Source organism: Larus michahellis, chromosome 5 (genome assembly GCF_964199755.1).
Source record: "Larus michahellis chromosome 5, bLarMic1.1, whole genome shotgun sequence".
NCBI lineage: Eukaryota > Metazoa > Chordata > Aves > Charadriiformes > Laridae > Larus > Larus michahellis.
This window is the reverse complement of record NC_133900.1, coordinates 69802467-69823913: the sequence shown is the minus strand read 5'-3', so window position 1 is coordinate 69823913 and position 21447 is coordinate 69802467. Positions and strand designations below refer to the sequence as shown.

The 21447-nt window shown below is 36.3% G+C and overlaps 1 protein-coding gene across 1 annotated transcript; it reads right to left on the bottom strand.

Moving 5' to 3' along the window:
• Positions 1–918: 918 nt before the first annotated feature.
• DTHD1 (death domain containing 1) lies at positions 919–20605 on the bottom strand. Its single transcript, XM_074587779.1, has 10 exons — positions 20335–20605; positions 15758–16580; positions 14134–14464; positions 13284–13463; positions 12217–12461; positions 10791–10955; positions 9898–10187; positions 8357–8601; positions 1869–1926; positions 919–1275 (listed from the first exon to the last, which is right to left on the bottom strand). Exons 1-10 carry the CDS (start codon positions 20603–20605, stop codon positions 986–988), a joined length of 2898 nt encoding a protein of 965 aa, XP_074443880.1. The 3' UTR covers positions 919–985.
• Between the last annotated feature and the right edge of the window lie 842 nt (positions 20606–21447).

Below are 21447 nucleotides of genomic sequence, written 5' to 3'. Positions count from 1 at the left end.
TCCAAGTGGCGACCAGTGACGAGTCACGTCCCTCAGGTGTCAGTACTGGGACCAGTGGTGTCCCTGCCCATGGCAGGGGAGTTGGCACTAGAGGATCTCTAAGGTCCCTTCCAACCCAAACCATTCTGTGATTCTATGATACTTAGCGTTCTGGAAAGAAACGAGTCTTTAGAGATTAACATACATGGCTAAAGGAATGGCACAAATACTCCTGGTTTACTGTACCTTAAATACAAGAACTGAGTATAATGAATGAAATTTCTAAGCACTACATTTTAAAACTTATATGAAGAAATACCCCTTTTCCCAAATTTGACAGTGATCTGAAAAAAAATACATTAACATGATTGATAAAATTGAGGCAACAAATCTGGTAAATTCTGGGAACAGATTAAATATTCACATGTAGTAACAGTGGAACCCACAATGACATTCACAAGGATAAAAAAAATTTACTGAGAATATAAGTCAGGATTAATTACTAACAAACCTGAAAGTAAGAAGACATTTCCTCTGTGCATTATAATGATCTATTATGCTTTTCTCTGAAGAACCTCGTAGCTATTATTACTGGATGTAGAGTAATATATCATTCATATATCATGGAATGATTCATAAGATTTTGATAAAGTATAGTGAATAATTCCTAGTGTTTAAAGCATATAGAAGTATGATTCTATGTCAATTTAGTATGGTATGTGCAAACAATTGAATTCCTTAGAAACATATGCAGACCAGCCTATAATCCTTCATACGTTTATTTTCAATATCTCACTTTTCCACAGCACAAACGTTCAATTTTAGCAAGCAAGGACGTTGCTATTATACTTTGCTTTAGTAAAGAGGTTGCAAAGTAACAAATAAATAAGCAGTCTGGTCCCTGACTAGTATCCCTGTCACTTGTTCATCCAAAGATATCTCGGAAATATTCACACCTTTCAACAAGAAAGAAGAAAAATGGGGCTGTTAGTTGCCAGTGATTTTGTCAAGTGAACACTTTATTTTGCCACTTAAAACGAAGTTCTTCTGAAAGATCACTTCTGCCACTCTTCCGCAAATAGCGAGACAGGAGCCGCTGTTTATCAGCCGACCTTGGAAGGGTCTTTTTCCAGCAGCAAAGCAGTTCATAGATCTGGTGTGTTAAATTATCAGGGCACTTCAGCCTAACAAGCTGAAGTATGCTTCGCCGAACAGGTAAGCATAAAGCAAGCAATGATGTATTATCTTCTGCAAGCTCTTCTGCAAGCCAATATAGCAAGTTATCCCATAGGGCCTCTGAAGGACAAAAATTAGTAAATGAAGGGCATTATTCTTCTGCTATGTAAATATTTCTTTCTTTGGAAAAGTTTTCTAAAGTTGGAGGCTCAGTGGGTGAACTCCCCAACTAAAAATTGTTTGTTTTTTACTTTAATGGAAACATCATCATTGCTTATTTCTAATGCAATTTTTGATAACTCCACTGTGACATGAGTGAATTTAGTCAAGAGCAGATTCAGCAATAATCTATAACTTTTGGAACTGTATGGAGAAAGCTAGCAATAAAATAAAAGGGTTTGGGCATTTCCTATAACATCAGTTATACTGGAGCTTTCCTATACAAACTGAAGCTCCTTATATAGAAAATTACATGCTGTTCAAGCACCCTACCACAACATTATTTTAGAAGAGCTTTTGCATTGTCTGGTAAACAGATGGCCTTTTTTTTTTTTTTCCCCTTCGAATATCTTTTAATACATTAACTATTTTGGTTCCTGAATACAGCATTTTAAAACATCAATTACAGATGAAACAAATCTTGGCTTTTAAAAAAAACAGCAAATATCACTATTATTTATATTGATATCAATATATTAAGTATGTGCTCTTACCTGATGAATCAGAAGAAATTCTTTTTGTGCTTTGTGGACGCTTGATCAGCTTTTCATGCTATCAAAGATAATATGTTGAGGAAAGAGAAATGACTAAATGAGTAAGGGATGAGGTGTAGGATGTGGAAGTGGATTGCAGTAAATCAGCATTTAAGATAGGTTCTAACTACATAGAGGATTTGTGTCATTATTGAAAACCAGTTAACACCATCGGCAGGTATAAATCAGTATACAGCCACTAAAATTAAACTATGTTTACATCAAATGGATGTTTATTGCATCTTATTAAAAATTTTATAAGCTATGCAATTTTACAAATGTTTGATCAGTAGCATTATGTCATGACTGGTGTACAGAAACTGGGTGTATGGAAAATCTGTATGGGACATGGTACGTGAAATGGATTCTAATTTTGAACACTGCATTAACTTTGCCTTGCTGTCTCTGCTTTCTTATTACAACTGTGTGCATACCATTCTGTTTCAAGGAAAATGACAGTTTCTAGGTGTGCAGTATCTGTTGTTAGGTCTAGAAATCATACTATATTTGTAGCTGTAGTTATTCATTTTGCATAGTTCAACTTTTAATTAGAAATCACTAAAAATCATCATAATTGAAAATACAAGTTCCATAAGAAAGCACAGAGTTCTTCCTATTTTTTCCTCTGAACACAGGGAAGAAAGAAAAAATACTTTGTCCTTTTTCCCTATGACTGAGAAAGAAGAAAGTCTTGTGGGCTTTACTGTTGTTTCCTACTCCATATAGAACAAGAAATTACATAAGCACTGAGCACAAGAGATTAATTTGTATTAAGTGAAGTTCAGCTCTATTTTTTGTTAAAAGCTGTAATTTTAATGTCCTCTTTTAGTGCCCGTGTTACTTTCATCACACACATTCAGTTGTATTACCTGGCTGTTTATGCACAGCTTTCCATGTGAGACTTGCTCCAGGTTTATTCACTGAGCTTCTTTTTTCCATTTGTGAATTAAAAGCATGAAATTCTGACTGGGTAAATTACTCTCCTTCTCCTGCTAGGCATACTGAGCCAGAGTCTTGCTGAGCTTATCTTAAATACTTTTGTAATACAGACTTTTATATATTGTTCAATATTTGGAGTGTTTCATATGTACTGAGCTACATATCCAAAAGGTCAATATAATCATAACTGTTACCTATTCACCTGTGAATTAAACAACTTTTCATCAGGCCTGTACTCAGTCATCTTGGTAGGGGCTTTCAGCGTCCACAGGATGCAGACGGTATGCACTGCTTGGCAGCGCAAAAGTGTCCTGTGCTGTTCTCCTCTTGAGATCTGAATCTGCCTCTCTTGCCTGCTTCTACAGCAATTCTGTCACTGCACGTGTCCCAGTGTGAAGACAGCATAACACAGCTAAAAAAAGCCCTCAAAATAAAGAGAATATAAAGCTCTTCCAGAAGGGGGCATTGTTTTTCTTCCAAGACAGCTTTTTTTGCCTTCGTTTAATTATGCATTTATATTTAAACTTATTTTCATTCATTAATGAGAATTTAGCACCTCAAAGGTCTGTATGAGATTTTCAAAGTTATTGTAGATGAACTCAATTACCCATGCATTGACTTTAATCTGAACCACTTTATGCTACTTAATGTTAAAATAGTAGTAAAAATTATAAGAATTGAAAATGAGTATTGTCTAGGAATAGTGTAATAATATACAATGCATTAGATCTAAAACATTAAATCTGCCTTTAAATATTAAGTATCTGTGGTGAAGCGCTAAATTCACCCACGGTTCAACTGCACGGGCATGTGGTCCCACTGTGCTGGTTGACAGAGTAAGGAAAATACTTTTAGCGGTCAAAGCAGTTTTCTAGTCTGGAAGACCCTTCAATTAGCTAAGCAACTGCCTTTCTGAAGCAGAGGATCACATGCTATTTTGCTGTTATACAGTCATTAGACTTAAAACTTCAGCAGAATAGTAATTTGATAATGATTGTATGTATTACAACAATCTCTTTTTGCAAAGCATTCTGATTTCAGCCAGTATTACTGAAGTGCTCTGTCAAATAGACCTCTCAGACATGACCAGACTCTAGTAGCATATCAAACAGGACAGGCAGAAAAGGAGAAATTAACCTTTTAAATTCTTTAGCCCAGTTTCACATAAATACAACTGCTTTGAAATCAGAAGAAATATTACTGATATGCACGCACATACTTGACATCAGAACTTAATCCACTATGTTTAACTTGTGTTGAAAATAACAGGTTTGACCAACCAGTGTTTTCTAATGCTGAGGAAATGAAAGCTGCATAAATAGGAATTGTTAGTGAAGATCAGCTTACTCAGAAGTAAACATGCTACAACTGTAGCATGCTTAAACTAAAAACTGATGTGAATGGTTGCATACAAAGGAAACAACCACTGCTTTGACCACCGTCAGAAATATATTTGTAGAAGTGTGGATAATGTGGGCACATACATACAAAAATGGCTTATAGTCTATATAGTTACTCTCTTCTCTCCACAATTCAAGAGAAATTAGGTGGAAATTTTACAGAAATGAGTGCAAATGTAGTCAGAATGTTTGCCTTAAAAAGATTCCATCTGTCTTTGTCACAACTGAAACCAGGCATTGTGGATGGTTCTAACTTTACAAGCTGCCAAAAAAAAAGAAAAAGCCAAAACTTTATTTCATTTTGCTGAGAAGATTTCTATTGTTACTGGCAACACTGAGTGTTTGTGATCTCATATAATGTGTTAACATGGTTAAACTAAACATAAGACATTTATTAACTCAACAAAGTAGTAGAAATATAAATAAACTTTGCTGTTCTTGCCTTGCATTTACTGCTATTTTGGGGATTTTATTCCCAACCCATGAAAGCCTCCCCTAGCATACTGGGAGCAAGTGAGAAGTCCATCAACAACACTACAATTTAGAGTGAACTAGTTCACAATTAAGGCTTGAGAGCCTTACTGTGACAACTGGAATTCTGAAAGCAGCTGTGTTAGTGTGAGCAATACTATAAACAACCCACCATTATCGATAGGTCAGATATGTACACAGAGCATTATGTTTTGATATCCTTAAGAGATTTGGGGCAGCATAACTGCTGTACTGTAGTGGCATGCATGTGGTAGAAACCAGCAAAACTGAAGGATCATTGCTTAAGTGTATGTCTCTGTGCACAAATGTTGTCAGGTAGTTCTAGCTGCTTTGGTAATATATATTTAGAGCATCAGCATAAGACTAATTACAGACAGTGCCAGTCTTGGTTCATATCATATGAGAATTAACACAAGACTTGTATTTTAATGAAATGGTAAATAGCGATTGCATTTGACAGATGGCTGGTGTAGTTGTTTGTATAATTAGTACATTATATTTCTCCCTAACTGTTTTCTCAACCAATTTTAGCTATTTCCTTCTATTTCTTTTATTCATTAGAAAGCCCATGTAAATGTGAAGATATATCTGATTCAAATAGGTTGATCAGATCATGGATAGTAAAAACAGGATAAAAGATGATACAGGTTCTTATGTTAATTTTTACTGTCAGTGTTTTCATCACTGTTAATAATTTAAAAACATATAATAAGATATGGTAAGTAAGTAGAATTTCCTTTTCATTGCTCTGGCATTTAATTGCATCTGGATCATTATGTTTAATATATGGTTCTGTCTGTCTCTCTTCCAATCTATTCCTTTTTGAACTCAAACACATTTTTAACTGCTGCAAATACTCTGTGAAAATGAGTTCAGTTCACCTTCTGTATGTAAAAAGTATGTTCTTTTATATTGCTGGTCACACCTGCCACTTACCAATATCACTGTTCTTATATCCTGTGAAAGGGGATATAATAATTCCTTTTTCAGTTCCTCCATAATATTCATAAGTTTATACAATATTTCAACGTCTGTTGAAACTGCCTGAAGTGTTGTCGTCAATGTATTGTCTCTCTACCTAGAACCACTCCATGTTTCTGATCGCCTTCTTTCTTTCCTCTTCTTCCAAATCCTTTTTCTGAGTTCTGTGACCAGAATTGCAGAGTACAGTCATGATGTGGATGCCTCATAGATATATGGCATAATCTTGTTCTCAGCTTTGTTGTTCTAATAATTTAGAACATTCTGCTTACCTTTTATTTGCTGCTGAATATATATTATATATTGCTCTGGAAGTTTTCAGGGAGCAAAATGACCAAAGACTTTTTTGGGTTTTGAGTGGTAATAGGTAATTTAGAGTCTAGCAGTATAAAATTAGGTATGTACTTCCACCCCAACAAAACACTTATTGACATCTAAATTATCTGGTTTATTTTCTAGCTGCTCACTATCATAATATGCTGTGATTTTTCACAGACAACTTTAGTACTCTGAATATTTTGTACTGTCATCAGACTTTTCACTTAATTATTGAAAAGTTCTCCTGAATATGTTATCATGGATCTGGGTGGAACTTTACTACTAATCATCTTCCCTTAAGAAAATGAACCACTTTTCCCTACTCTTTTTTTTCCAATCTTTCAGGCAGCAAACCAGCCAAAAGAGAATATTTTTTATTCTTAAAATTTCTGTGAGTCTATTCACTATGGAATTCAAGATTTACTTGGCTGGAAGAAGGTATGAAGAGCAAAAGAGTACACAACAATATAACTTTGTATTAATGAATGTTACATATCACTAGCCAGTGGTGTTGGTGAAATTCCCATTTGCCTTGTGTATTTATATACCAATAGTAAGGTATGTTGTATTTCATTTACTAATTATTCACTAAAGTCAAATAAATTCATTGATGTTTTATAATTCTTCAAAATTTAATACATTTAATGAAGATTCTAACTCTTTTGAAGTGCACCTCTTTAAATATATTTACAAGAAGCAAAAGAAAAATTATTTGCAAGGTGCTGCAACATTGATTTTCTGAAATATGTAATAACCTTTTCTCTGTAAGCAGACTTTTTATGCATCGAACTTGGGTCCTCTGTGCTTGAACTTTTCAGTTGAAAGTAGAGCCACTACTCAGAGATGTAGAGAAACTGTTCCCAGAAGCTGTCACCATTCCTGAGCTTTGACTTCATTTCTAATTTACCAACAATGATCATTTTATACAGTCCTCTAGGGTTTTTTTTCCATTTAAATGAGTAGGTTGCCTGGGTGCTACTGTGTACCCACATATATTATATATTGTCACACACTTACGCAGACCGACCAGACTTCAAGGTCTCAACCAGATTGGGAAAGAGGAAACACGGCCTTAAATTTAGTATGAGAAAAGGGGTAGTCAGAAATACTTGTTTTGAAAACTCTGAATAGAACGCTTAGGGACTAATATGTATAGGAGTAGACCATAGATGCCAACCCAAATCTAAGACATTTGATCATTACCTTTGGGGTTTAATACAAATGCAGTTCAACCCTTTAAATCTTATTCTTATTACGCAGTAAGATTAAATAAAGTGTAACAACAGGATGGAAGCTAGACAGATGGATGGAAGAAAACTAACTGATGCCTAGGGTGTGCCACAGATTTATTTATTTATTTATTTTAATCATCCCACTGAACCTTAAGAGTTTGTATTTCCCTCTCTGTGAATAATGCACATGGAATGCTAGCCTTATGGAAAAGCAAAGTGCTTGAAAGCATGTGGTTCTCAAAATAAAACTTATATTTTTTATGGAGTTGGTCACTGAAAGATAACTCTTAAAATCTTCTGCAGCTAACTGTTCTTAATTTATACTTGGGAGAATGGAGATGAGAGAAATCAAGAGCTATGCTTATGAAATAAAAGATACATTTGCAGGTGATAGCTTAAGGAAGAGTGAATTACATTCAAGAAGAGGGAGATGTTACTGCTACTGCTTGTCACCAGAGATTTAGACCAAGTGTTACTGTACGTATTTTGATATTTAAATGTATGCAAATTTGATAGCAGTAGTCTAGTGGCAGCATTTTGTACAATATAGGGTGCTGATATCTAGGCTCTTTGAAAAGATTACAATGAGATTTCACTGTAGGTATATTAAAGATTAATTTATGTAGCAAAAGCTTTCACCAGAGATAGAGATAATTGCCCACATGTCTGTATTGCAGAGGCTAATCAGGCATAATATGAGAATCAGGTGATAGGAGAAAGATAGGTTACATGAACTGTTTAATGCTCCTACAGTTTGCAATTCTGCACTCCCAAGACAAGGATGCAAGAAGTATATAACTGAAATTTAACTAATGCTTTCTCAGGGCCATACCGTTTGGGGAGAGCAAATGGGTGAAAAACTTCTGCTAAACAATTTTTCCCAAGCTCATGCTTGGATGAGGGTCCCTCCCACCTGCTAAGAGAAACTCTGAGGGTGTTTGTATATTGCTGATGGATCAGAACTTCTCCATCAGTGACTCCTGTGTGTATCTGTAAAGCAAAAGTCATACCAAGATCCTTTTGCCTAACAAATATGTGGCAAGGGAAAAAAGGAAAGATCTCTAACATTATGAAGTGAGAAACCCACCTTTGGTAATGTTAGTGCTAATTTACACAGTGGAGACTGGTGTTCATATTCACCATATGGCAAGGGTTGTTCCCATTTCTTGGTTATCATCTCTCTGGTAATTTTATAAAACACCGCTGTTCCTTTGTAATGAGGTGAACTGTGGTTGCCAAATTCATCCACTTCTTTAGTCTGGAGCTCCAGCCTGGGTTTTCTTTGTGAATGAAAAATCAGCCTGTAGACTTTTCTAAAATCTTTTCCGTTCTCTGCAGCCCATACAAAAAAAAAAAAATAATTTTTTTTACATTGCATTTAGAGGTGTGGCATCTAAAAGAATTCATTAGGGTGAGTCAGAGCTAATCATATAACATTTGGTTGTTCTATATCATATTTGTTACTTTTTATTGAACATCTGAGGTTCAAATGTTCCTGCCAGCCTGCTTCAGTAATTGAAATGTCTTCATAGTTATCTGTCTTAGCCCTTGAATTGTTGGCATAAGGAGTAAGTGGTGAAGGCTGTGCTACAAGTTGAAAAGTAAGGAACATGGAACAGGATAAAATACATAACATAGAAATAAAAATAAAATGGTTTTGTGAATGGAATGCAAATTATATGCTTTCTAGTTGTTTAGGTGGATATTTCTCTATCTGTAACACCAAAATGAATGGAGTTAGGGAGGTAGGAGCATTTTTAGGATTTGTAATTCCATTTTAATTGATATGTCTATAACACTGTCCTTTGCAGAGACAGGCAGGCATTCCCTGGGGGCCGCAGACTTCCGTTTTTGAAGAACAATCCTTCCTTTAGGGTAAACAGAGATTTCAATGGGAGAGTTTATGTACAAAATGTTCAGAGAGCCAAATATATATTTATATGTTCTTTCCAAAACTGACCAAAGAGATAATATGTAATTTTGTGTGAAAATTTTTCTGAGGCTTCTTATGTCTTCTCCCTTTAAGCACATCTCTGAATGGTGGCAGCTAGTGCATGGAATTTTTGAGGCTGCTAATGGAAACAGCATAACAACTCTCTCTCATCACCTCAATTCATAGTGCTACTCACAAAAAGCAACATTTTGCCCTGCATTTCAGTGTTTAATCTTGCCTACTTTAAGTGACTTTACACACATAAAATAGCAGCCTGTTTCTTTTTGTTTGGAATCTGTTTCACTCCTATCAAATATTCTTTATATTAAAAAGCCATTGATGGAATCTTGCCCTTTTGAAATAAAAGATAAAATACTAGCTGCTTCTGGGGGACCAGTTTTGACAGCACAGCAGAGGTTGGAAGAGATCTCTGAAGATCATCTTGTCCAACCTCCCTCCTCAAAGCAGGGTCATCTAAGCAGGTTGCTGGGGATTTTGTTCAGCTAGTACCTTTTATTTTACAGTCACAACAGTGTCCTATGTAGTTCATGCAGCTATCATTTCCAAGAAATAAAACACTGAAATAACTACATGCGCTGTGACTAACCCCAATCTACTAATGTTCACAAACAGTATTTCTGAACACCTGAGGTGATTGGTACTGTTCATCCAGATGCATGAATTAATTACCTTACCTGAAGCAAAAATATTGCCTCTAAATCTAAAATGAATCTGCTCTCCTTCTCTTAATGGGAACTGCTGCGTAGGTTCTGGGGGACCAAAGTAGCCGTCCTCATGGAGCTTTTGAAGTTCCCAGGTCAATTCTTTGGATGCAGATAACAAAACTACTATTTTATATGGGTTTTCTCTTTTCCGGTACAGTATCACATTAGCCATTGTGCTATAAACAGCTTCTTCCAGAGCTTGAGCAAAGAGGAGAAGATACGTGTTTTCCAAGAGGAACGAAAGGCGAATGACCACAAAGCTGTATTTTAAAAAAAAAAAAAAAGGCAAAAAAAAAAAAACCAAACAAGAAAATAAAGAACTCTATCTTAAATCATTTTATCAACTGCTAACAATTTATTACTCAAAATAATACAGGGCTCAGTCTCCAATGGATCTTTTGCTACCTCCTTTTCATTCTTGTTTCCGACATATGAAAGGGTAGAAATTTGCCTGCTTCTGTAGTGTAGAGTATATTGACTCTGTATCTATGAATTCAAATACATACAAATTTTAGATGAAAGTAAGATAATATTTCCTAGTAAGAAATTCCAAAAAATGTTATGGTTTTGTAGTTAGAGACCTAAATCACATTTTCATATTAAGATTAATATCTGCATTTCCTGTTTCAAATTTTGTATATATTATATTGTGCACAGTCTGCAGATGAAAAAATATTTAAGCATATTTGTATTTTCTGTAATTACAAGTAACAAATCTAAATGATCTTATACTGCAAAGTGGAATAAAGAGATGCTGGAAAGTTAATTATTAATAGTGGATGATTTCTTAACTCTACTAATTTCAATTACTTGGAAGTAAATATTTTAGTAAATAAAATTTTATTAAATTATTCATACATTACCTTTCTAAATGCTCATTTAGTTCAAATGATACAAGCCCATTCCGTGCATTCTGGATAATAACATCATCGAACACCTTCCACCCCTCTGCTTTGTTTCTGTGACCTAATAATTTCAAAGTATCACTGAGATTCTCCCCATTTTTTCTCACAGATGCACTCACAGCCCTGGAAAGTCAAATTATAGGAAAAAATATAATGAAAAATAGATCCTGTAGCTCTACTTTTCCTTCTGCTTTCCTTGATGACTACCTGTGTTTTTCCCACCTTGCTGAAAATTTACATCTGGAACTGTACTCTAGAGTACATAAGTGATATAATTGTTAAAAGACCAACGTGAGTGTAAGCTCTTTAAAACATGATCTGAGAAGTTTTTCAGAAATGGAAAGCTAGAACATTGTCTGCCTTCTCCATTGTGCCTTTCTTCTTTTCAAGATAATCATAATCCTGGTATATAAATGAATTTTGAAAAAGGTAATGTTTAGTACAGTAGGAATAAGCTAACCCTTTAACGATGTAAAGTAGAAGTACTTCAAAGCTGACTGTTGTCCCAACCTAGTCCCTATCAAGAAATCCCAGTAAGCCTTTCTGAATCTGGAGTTGCCCATGGTAGCAGAACGGAAAGGACAACTATCAAATGGTAAGTTCAGATTTATTTTTTTCCTGCATGGGATGGTAAAAACAACATCTATTTTGCTGACTGTCAAAATAGATGAGATCAGCTTTGGCCTTTTTTTCACCCAAAAGTTTTATCCATATCCTTTTTGCATGATGGATAAATTTTATTGAACTGAAAATTTATTGAAATTTAGAGATTTTTTTTACGAGTCCCCACATTTTAATGATTTTTTAAGACATTCCAAAAAGTCTAAGTTTTAGGAATTTTGTAGTGAGTGCTTTGGAAAAATATGGGCCTTTACCAAGTGCAGCAGTTACCACAAAATTGACCTACTCCCAACTGTTGTGTCATAACTTTTGACTCAGGCAGCCATTGGAATGTGTAGAAGTAGAGATCAGAAAATTCAAAGGCCAGGGTAGCCAAACCACCAACTGGTAAAATAATGAACACAGCAGCTTTGAGACATAGTTATTCTCTATGTTCAATGTTTGGCTTTGGTGAAAATGGCTGAACATTTCTTGCTGAAAAAAAACTCACTCACTTTTCATCCTGACTCCTGTTAGAAATACAGTGGTTAGCCGTGGTCAGCATACCTAAAGATTATACATCAAATGCTATATGAATTTTCATGGTGAAGCTATAGCATGAGAATTGTGGGGATTTGCTTTAGTGTTTCTAACAGTGTTTCTAAGTATAGCAGAGTGTATTAAAGAACTAATACATTTTTAATACAAAAAAAATATTAATCAGCAACTGTTAAAAATAATTCATGTTTTGAAAATGCTGAATTTGTAGTGAAGTTGTTCTTACCGAGAATGGTATGCCATAGCAACCCTCTTTACTGTAGCAGTAATGGCTCTTGCATGTTCTGTCTCATCTCCTTGACTTTTTTTTTCTGGGTTTGGAGGACAGGGTAGAGTAATAGTGACTGCGCTGTTAAATGGTTGGGCTGAAGGATGCTGGACATAAACCAGTGCGCTAGTAGATACCACCGAGTGGTACATATCGTGTCTTGCTTTCAAGGTGGAAACCAATGATGGTTCAATTGGCTGAACCTGAATATGGAAAGCAATTGTACAATTAATTTGCAAATGAATAAATCTTCTCTGACATCCCTGGCTTTTTAAAAACAGGTTTATCTTTTGGAACTGGATTACATTACAGAAGCTTTAGGCTCCTCTCTATAACCAGGAACAACTCTAACAACATATCAGCACTTTATACAATACACAACCAAATGCTTGAGAGTCATCAAAAACTGGAGCCTTTACGGACTAAAATATTTTGATTGTTTTGTTCCTGCTTTGAGTTAAAGTTTTGAAACACCTGAGCTCCCTCAGAGTTTGATAGTTTTCTAAGATTTTTCAAATCTGTATTTTTTTCACTGATAATTTTATCTGCTTTGTACTTCCAAATCAATGCTTTTATGGGGGAAGGGAGAAACACATTATAACTGATGCAAATTTTAAGATTATTCTCAGAAGAGGTGACAAACCCTTCTGTTGCACTGCCTGGTACAAATGATGAAGGTCAGATGAGAAAAATTGTTCCATTAACTTAAATGCTGTGCCAAGCAGTTGAGATTTGGAGTTGATGCTTATGTCATTGTTGAAAACACCAATATTTTCTGAAGTATATTAGACAAAGTAGATGGTTCTTCCTTTTTGCTACAGATATCATTGACTACTGACGATATTATGTGGCTTTAACAAAATTGGCAGGAAACCATTTGCTGTGTATACAGGATGTGGAGCTGCAACCACTTTTCACTTTTTCTAATAATGGAACAGGTTGCCCTTTAACGTGATTGGCATCCTTCCTTCAGAACGGATCAGCTAACAGACTTGCGGGACGAGTATTATGTATTTCAAGCTCACCTTTAATTGCATGGGTGCTGGAGAACTGAATGTTTCTGGAGGGTAATAGAAAGAGATTCTAGAATCCACGCTCAGCTTTTGTAAGAGTCCTATATTTGGAACAGTAAATGTTTCTTTCTTTAAGCATGACACCACAGAAAAAACACCCAGCTGATAAATTTTCACTTCTGCAAAGTTTTCCTGCGTAAAGAGAATGTGGGGTTAGAGCACATGGGAAGCAAAGGACTCTGTGTTCTACAGCGCATTAGCATTTTGAGAAGGCAACATTATTTATAGAGTAAGGTGTGAAATGAAAATAAATTAAATATTATTGCCATCTGGATGCCCAGTTATCTGGTGAGCTCTAGTCCTCATGTGCTGTCGTTCATATTGCAGTGTATGATTGGGGTGAAATGAAATAAGCTTGTAAACTGGTTGATGAATCTGTCCCAATGAAACTCTTCTGTAGTTAAAAAAGAAACTATCCTGTGTTTCTTTGAGATGCAGTTTGGAGTCATACACGTAGAATTGTGTTACTTCTCTGTGATCTGAATACCAAATAATTCCCCTTAAGTTTTTACTTTTATCAAAAAATGTAACGTATTACACTTATTTACAAAAGTCACGAACCATTACTCAACCATTAGTATATTGGGATCAAGCACTTGCGTTAACATTATGAGTAAAAAAAGGGACTCTGTTAAATACTACGTTTCAAATAGAATTAGTTCTTGAAAAAGTAGGAAGAAAAGTTCAAATTAACCCCACATAGTGGGCAATACAGATTAATAAGGACGTCTTTACTAGTATAATTCCACAGAGGCTTAACTGGAGTTAAGCCTCTACAATGCTTAGATGAGAGGTTACTAACCTTATGGTTTCCTTGGTATCTCTCCAAAGAAATAGGAGTTAAGTATTTTGATTGAAAGTTCACATCAGTCACCTTCACCATAATCTCCCGATAATTTCCTCTGAAGCATGAAGTAAATGGGATTGCAATGTTGATAGGGAAAGGGATTGCTTTCTCATAATCAGAGCATTCAATACTGATGACGTTGCTGATGAGCTCCTCAGAATCATCCACCACCAAGGAACTAGTGTCATTGGCTATCTTGCACTTCAGATTCTCCAGAGCAGTGGCAGGGGCTTTAATAAAACAAGCTACTGTACGTTCATTCTTACCACTCTCTTCCACTAGGAATCTGGAGCAAAAAGAGTAGAAAATGTTATTCTTATTGTCGTGGTTTTGGCCGGATTGGCCAATCAGAACGACAGATGACCCTCCCCCCTCCTCTCTCCTCAGAGAGGAGAGGAAGAGATAAGGAGATTTATAAGTTTAGAAAAAGAACTAAACTACTTTAATGAAAATAATAATAAATAAGAAAATAGTAAATAATAATAGAATAATAAAAATTAAAGGAGAAAAAAAAAGTATACAATATATACAAAACCGTATCCAGCTCCCAGGACGACGATCACATCACCAGCAGACACAGGGAAAGTCCCAGACTGCAGTCAGCGACGGACAGGAGCTGAATTCCAGAACTAGAGTCAGGAATGCTCGGATCGGGATCAAAGACAGACAAACAGACAGGGTCCTCCTCCAATGTCGGCCATTGAAGAAAGAGCAAACCAGAGCAGCCTTGCCCCTTTGATCCCTCAGCTTTTATACTGAGCATGATGCAGATGGCATGGAATACCCTGTTGGTCAGTTTTGGGTCACCTGTCCCGTCTGCTCCTCCCTGCAGGTGGGACCCCTCTACGCTTCTCCGCTTCCGACCCTCTAACGGGGCAAGCAGCGAAGTTACCTGACCTTGGTTGTTATAGCAATAAGTATAAGCAAGAGCCTCTGTGCATACCGTTCCCTGGTATAATCAGGTCTTATCACTCTGAGAGTGAACAGTTTCTGAACAATATGCTGTTAATTTCAGGCTTTAGTCAGTTAGAAGAGGCCCAGCTAAAAAGTAAAATTACAAATCAGAAAATTAGTTCTGTTTTACGTCAAACCAGGACATTTATATTTTGGGTGGAGTGGTGTCTTTTATTTTTAATTAGTACTTTACTATGATGATGTGCTGCATTGTAGCATAAGCAGATAATTTATAAAAATATATCTTTATGAATAGATGGGAAAATCATGAAAATTTTTATGTTTAGGTTTTTTCAGAACAGCTTACAAATTATTATAAAACTGATTATTTGGGGTCCTTTCCTACTGGTTTCCAACAATTTGGGAATTATTGACTTTACTGGCTGTGACTCAGTCCCCCTCTGGCATAAAAAAAAATATGCAATCAAACAGAAAGTTAAGAGTTTACTTTAGACCAAACGGAAGATCTTCATTGTGCATGCTTAAGTTGTAAACTGCTATTACGTGCACGACCAGTAGCTGTTCAATAAAGCAACATATTGAGTTTCTGGGCCCACAGATGTTTGTATGTGTGCTAATAAGCAATATTTATGTATATCTGTTCCTAAAAAGGATATGTGCTTACTCTTTGTACATCCAGCGCCTAGATTTTTGTACTTCTTCTGAATCATTCATAGAAGGATTCATAGCAGTAAGATCACATGTTTGTACTGAGGAAGTGAAGGTAATCAGGTCATTCCTACAAATCTCATGATTTGTTTCCGTTTTACTGCCTTTCATTTGCTCTGTCAGTCTATGTTCTTCACTTTCTACCCCTTTTGAAGATTCGACTACTGCCTTTTTTTCCTGTTCAAAAAGATTCATGACAGTTTCGTCATAAATGTCTTTCAATGTCCCAGATAAAATGTCTTCCCCACTGCTCATAAGAGCATGTTGAAAAGCCAGTTCTGGAGACTTTCCAGTAACAGAGCTAGGTCCATGAAGTTTATCTTTTCCATTGCAATCTTTTTTCTCTGTAACAGAGTTCATTAGTAGTCTCTGTTCACCATCTTCCTTTTTTATTGGAGGTTCTCTGCTAATGTTCTGTTCTCGAGCAGCTAAATTTTCAGCTAATGATGCAACAATGTCTTTTTCCACAGTTTTAGTTTCACTTGGCTGGATTTGATTAACATTCTGACTTTCTGCCTTGTTCAGGGAAGGATTTCTTTGGGATTGCTGACTGGGACTAGAAGATGCTTGCACAGACTCAGTTGCTTCTCCTTCAGAATAAATGTTCAGAAACACATCTGTTTCTCTAGAAGCATTTTGAGCAGTCTGGATCTGAGAATCATTGTCATCTTGTCTGCAGCTAGCAGCATAAAGTTTATTTTCTGCGTCTTGAAGGTGTGAGACTGTGTTTATCAAATAATCCTTCACTTTCTGCAGACAATCAGTAATTCCATTGTACTCTGAGGAAAAAAAAAATAGGTAATCAATCAAATTTTGCTATGAAATCTAGCAAAAAATTTGAAAACTATTATACACATACCTAATGAATTCCACCTAATTCCATAGTGACATTCAATACATGAAGTACAATGTATTTTTTGGCTTCCATTTAATATTTTTGCATTTATTGCTATTCAATTTGAGTGAATTTCTGAAGAATTGAATACGGACAAGTACATTTGTGTACTTGTCCAAGTACAACTGTGTATTTGTCAAAGTACTACTGTGGCACCTCTAATGAACACCTTTCTAGTGTTAGCTAAATTCTTAATGACAATCAATCTAAAGGATGGAATTGGTAAATAATAGTCAAATTAATTTGGGAAGAGCTTTACAACTAAACATTAATTATATAGATTTCCTAAAATTGAATCCTGCAAGATTCTAATGCATGGGTCTCTAATAAAGTTGTTATACATAGGCTCCATATTAAACATGTTTAGCAGCTTTGAATTTTTGCTATGGAGAAGAGAGGATAACACAAAAACACCAGCACGTATACAATACTGAATTTCAACAGTTTGTAGCATCCGGTTACAGGAATGGTGGAGGATAATCTTGCTTTTAACTAAAAACACTTGGTGAAGAAAGATGCACAAAAAGCACACAATCACTAGGTGCTGTTCATGTAAGATTTTTATCTTTGGTGTATTTGTTTTGTGATCCTTTAATTTATGACATTTTTGTTATCTTACACCTTTTCTTAGAAATCCTTCCAGATATTCTCTCCAAGGATTTCAGGTGTATTACTTTCAGCTCTCTCCTCACCTAATGCTGTCAATCTCTATAACTGGAACTGTGTCTTCATCACTTAGGCATATTGCAAACCTCTCTGAAAATTTCTTGCTTATTTCTGTTTGCTGCATGAGATCCTGCTTTGTTTTGCAAATTAAACTCAGTGAAAGTCAACACAAATAAGAAAATTTACAGAATGAAACACAGTATGGTGTGCTTTTTGCTTATAATGGACAAAGACACGCAAAGGAAGGAAAATAGAAAGGGCTGACACAAGTCTTACAGGAAACCACTGGCTCACATTCACTTTTTTCAATAATGTCGTATAAGGTAAATCAACATCTCAAGGTTTTCAACTAGGAAAATAATTTTATTGAGTAATAATATCATCACACATCGATGTGTGGTGTTACATGATCTAGTTAGGCCTTTATCTGCATTTACATCTTACTGATTTAAACGTACAAAGCGTCTAGTTCAGATTAGAGATTTTTCCTTGCTGAACTCAGACTAAAAATTATTCCTTTGCAATACTTCCTCGGTTCCCAAATGACTTGTTATTGGATTTTGACTATGTTTGGGGAAAAAAAACAACCAAACAAACACATTTTTAATATATTTTTTCTACTAGTAGTTCAAAGAACAAAAAGAAGTTTATTCTAAAGTACTGCTGTTTCTCCAGGAGCACTTTTACAATCGCGATAAAGGACTTATAAGTAGTTTAACAGAGCTGAGAAGTAAAAAAAAAAAGATTGGAAATAGCATAGCTTGCACAGCCTCATTTGCATAAGAGGTTGTAAAAAAACATTTCTCAGTCTTACTATAAGGCAAAGTTCAAGCTTTGAACTTTGGCTTCAGCTGCCAAAATTAACCTGTTTCCTCCCTGAATTTTGCGTTTTGTAAACAAAACAAAAAAACTCAAAGCAAATCGTACAGCTCTTTAAAATTCCCCTAAAATCAAATTTGAAGATAACAGCTTAATTTGAAATAACTGCATTTTCCTATGCCGTGAATGTGACTTTTCTAACACTGCAGTGCTTAAAGCCAAGCAAAGACACAGCCTTGTAACTTTACACTACCCAACTGTGGTACAGGAAAAGACACTTTTTGCATTCTGTTACAAGGCTAACCTCGAAATAAGCCTTCTTTTGTGTTACCCCCCACCACCATCGCTTTTCTAACACTTTGCTTTCTGTGTTTTTCTGATGTTTGATAACATAGCTTTGGAATACACTGGCAGTTTATACGCAACTCTCTTCAAACCTTTTTGCTGACTGTTTTATGGGAAAGTGTTAGATGAGGAAAAGTAGCTTTTTGGAAGGAGAATGATACTGAATTCTTAGACATCGAAAAAAAAAATTAATTACCTAGGCCATGAGGCCAATATGGCAAAGCTAGCTTGATCTTGAAGCCTGGAAGCAGGTCCTTTTTTTACAAAAATATTCTTTTATTATTGTGGACAGTTTATAGACCTGTAGAACAAAGGCTCATAAACCGGGCTAAAGATTTCTGCCTGGAGTCTTTCCCTCTGACTATGTATCATGCTGTTAGACCATTATTAAATGCAGAAGTGTTAGTTTTCTTTCTAATTTGATGTCTGTTTGTTAAGATGTTGTTTCTGAGTAAAGAGAATTGTTTCACCGTGACAAAATGATCCTGCTGTTCTTTTTTTTTTTCCAGGAAAAGAAGTATCTGGATTTGCTCCTCACAATAAATAACACCGTTCTTATAACCACACTGTTATCAATGCAAGAAATTAAATTTTATGTGTTTACCTGTACGCTAAGATGGCAGAACTCTTTCTTATTTTTGTTGTTATCTTTTTGACTACGTTCGTACTTCTAGAGGGCTGTAAACTACATATATTGGGTTTACTCGGTGAGGCGCTGGCAGTGAGGGGGCTGCAGAGTGGCCTCTGTGAGGAGAGGCCGGGGCTGCTCCAGGCCGGACACAGCCGCTTCCAGCCAGTTCCAACCAGCAGTCCCGCCGCAGGACTGATTTGGGCCTGTCAGCGAAGCTGGTGCTTCCTCTGTGAAAAGATACTTAAGAAAGGGCAAGAACACCGGAGAACAGTGAGGAAAAAAAAGTGTGAGAAACGGCCCTGGGAACAGCAAGGCCAGAGAAGAAGGAGGGGGAGACGGTGCTCCAGGCCTGCAGTGGAGATCCCCTTGCGGACCACGGGAGACCATGGTGGAGCAGATATCCACTCTGCAGCCCGTGGAGGACCCCACACCAGAGCAGGTAGATATTCTGTAAAGGTACTGCAGCCCGTGGAGAGCCCAATTTTTCCTGACAGGAACTGTGGGCTGTGGGGAGGACTCACGCTGGATCTGGGAAAAACGTGAGGAGGAAGGAGTGGCAATGGGCAGCTGCTATGGACTAACTGCCACCCCCATTCCCCACCCTTGGGAGGAGTTGGGAATAAAGGGCTGATGGTGAGCCTGGAAAAAAGGAGGGATGGGGGAAAGGTGTTGTTTTAATTTTTCACCTTTGTTTCTCACTATCCAGATGTATTTCAATTGGTAAGAAATTAAATTAATTTTTTCCCTAGGTCGAGTCTGTTTTGCCTACTTCACCAGCAGTTTCCCTGTCTTTATATCGACCCATGAGCATTTCCATCTTATTTTCTCCCCCTGTCACATTGAGGGAGGGGGAGTAAGTTGTTGTGTGGGCATGTGGTGTCTGGTCAAGATAAACCCACCAAAGTAGAATATACACGAAACTTTGAAACAATTCTGTTTAGATAACATTTTTTTTCTTACATAATGAGAATTACAAGTCTCATATTGAATCTCACATAATAGACTTGAGAAAACAGTGATACAACCATTGAAATATGAATTAATTTGGTCTAGTGAATGATCAAATACTGAAATACTAACAAACAAAAAGTAAGGCCCCCAGCATCATCACATGGCAAAACTTAGCATCCAATATACCCAGTCCATTCTGTTTACAGGTAAGTCCCTCCATACTTGCCTGGATTTGCAGTCGATTCCTTGTGTTTGTTATGGAAAGCACTCAACAAAGAACAAGTGTCTTGAAGACTCTCTGTAACATTCTCCAGCTGCTGGCTGAGAGATCTGCTCAGCTCTTTTGTTAAAGAGATCACTCTATGCACATACTCCGCTATACCTTCATTATCCAGATCACTTTTCAGAAGCACATCTCTCGCTAGCAAGTTCAGGTGCCACATTTTTTCCAGGAGTTGGCCTGATTTGCCTGCAGGTGTAATCTTGCCTTCAGCCATTTCCATTTTATGTTCAGAATATACTACTACAATTTTTTTTCTGCTCAAACACTTCCACAAGGTGTTGTCCTTGGTTCAGACTTCTACACTGTTTAGTGTTTGAAGCCTAAACTGCGTTGAAAAAAAGTACCGTATTCCACACACACTGAAAAATCAAACTCTAGCTCAGAAATTCTGAGTTAATGTTGATTATTAAAAAGTTACTAGGTGACAGAAAGGAGTGGCTCTCCTATAACTACGGGCAAGGATTGCCAAGAGATGCCAATGTACACAATGCACTTTTAAGGGAGGTTATGTAACTCGGTTATGCAGCAGTGACTTAAATTTCGGGAGCTCTGAGCAATTCTCACTTCAGTGGCTGTAAACGATCAGTACCTATGAAATAAAGCTTAATTGTGAATTCATAATTGTATAGTCACCAACAACGAGGAAGTGTTTGTACTGCAAGCTAACCTAAAATGCTGTAGGTCACTATACAGCATTTTCTGTCAACCGTGTTTCATTTGTTTTTCAGACACATCAAATGGGTGGGACAGGTCCATGCTGCTCTGCAGTCTTGATGATGCATTTGAATTATTCATAGGTTTCAGCAATACAAGAGCCCACAAATCTAGTTTTGTGATTAGCAAAAATATTTATTAGGAATAGACATTGAAAGAAACTTGCAATGTTTTCTGTGGTGTGTTTGTATAACAGGGGAAGAAACAAAGAAAATGCAGTAGCAGCTAAAAGTTTGAATAACTAATGATTGAAATTTTGTTTGATACTTTGTAAGTTGAGAAGCAAACTTATGGGAAAACATGAGCTCACTAAACTTAACTGTGGCATCAAGAATTGACTAC

Coding starts and splice junctions, on each gene's coding strand:
- DTHD1 (XM_074587779.1), bottom strand. CDS start 20,605: ATGGCTGAAGGCAAGATTACACCTGCAGGCAAATCAGGCCAACTCCTG. Junction 10,956..12,216: donor GCTATGGCATACCATTCTCG/GTAAGAACAACT, acceptor TTGACTTTCCAG/GGCTGTGAGTGCATCTGTGA. Junction 1,927..8,356: donor TAGCACTAACATTACCAAAG/GTGGGTTTCTCA, acceptor TATCTTTGATAG/CATGAAAAGCTGATCAAGCG.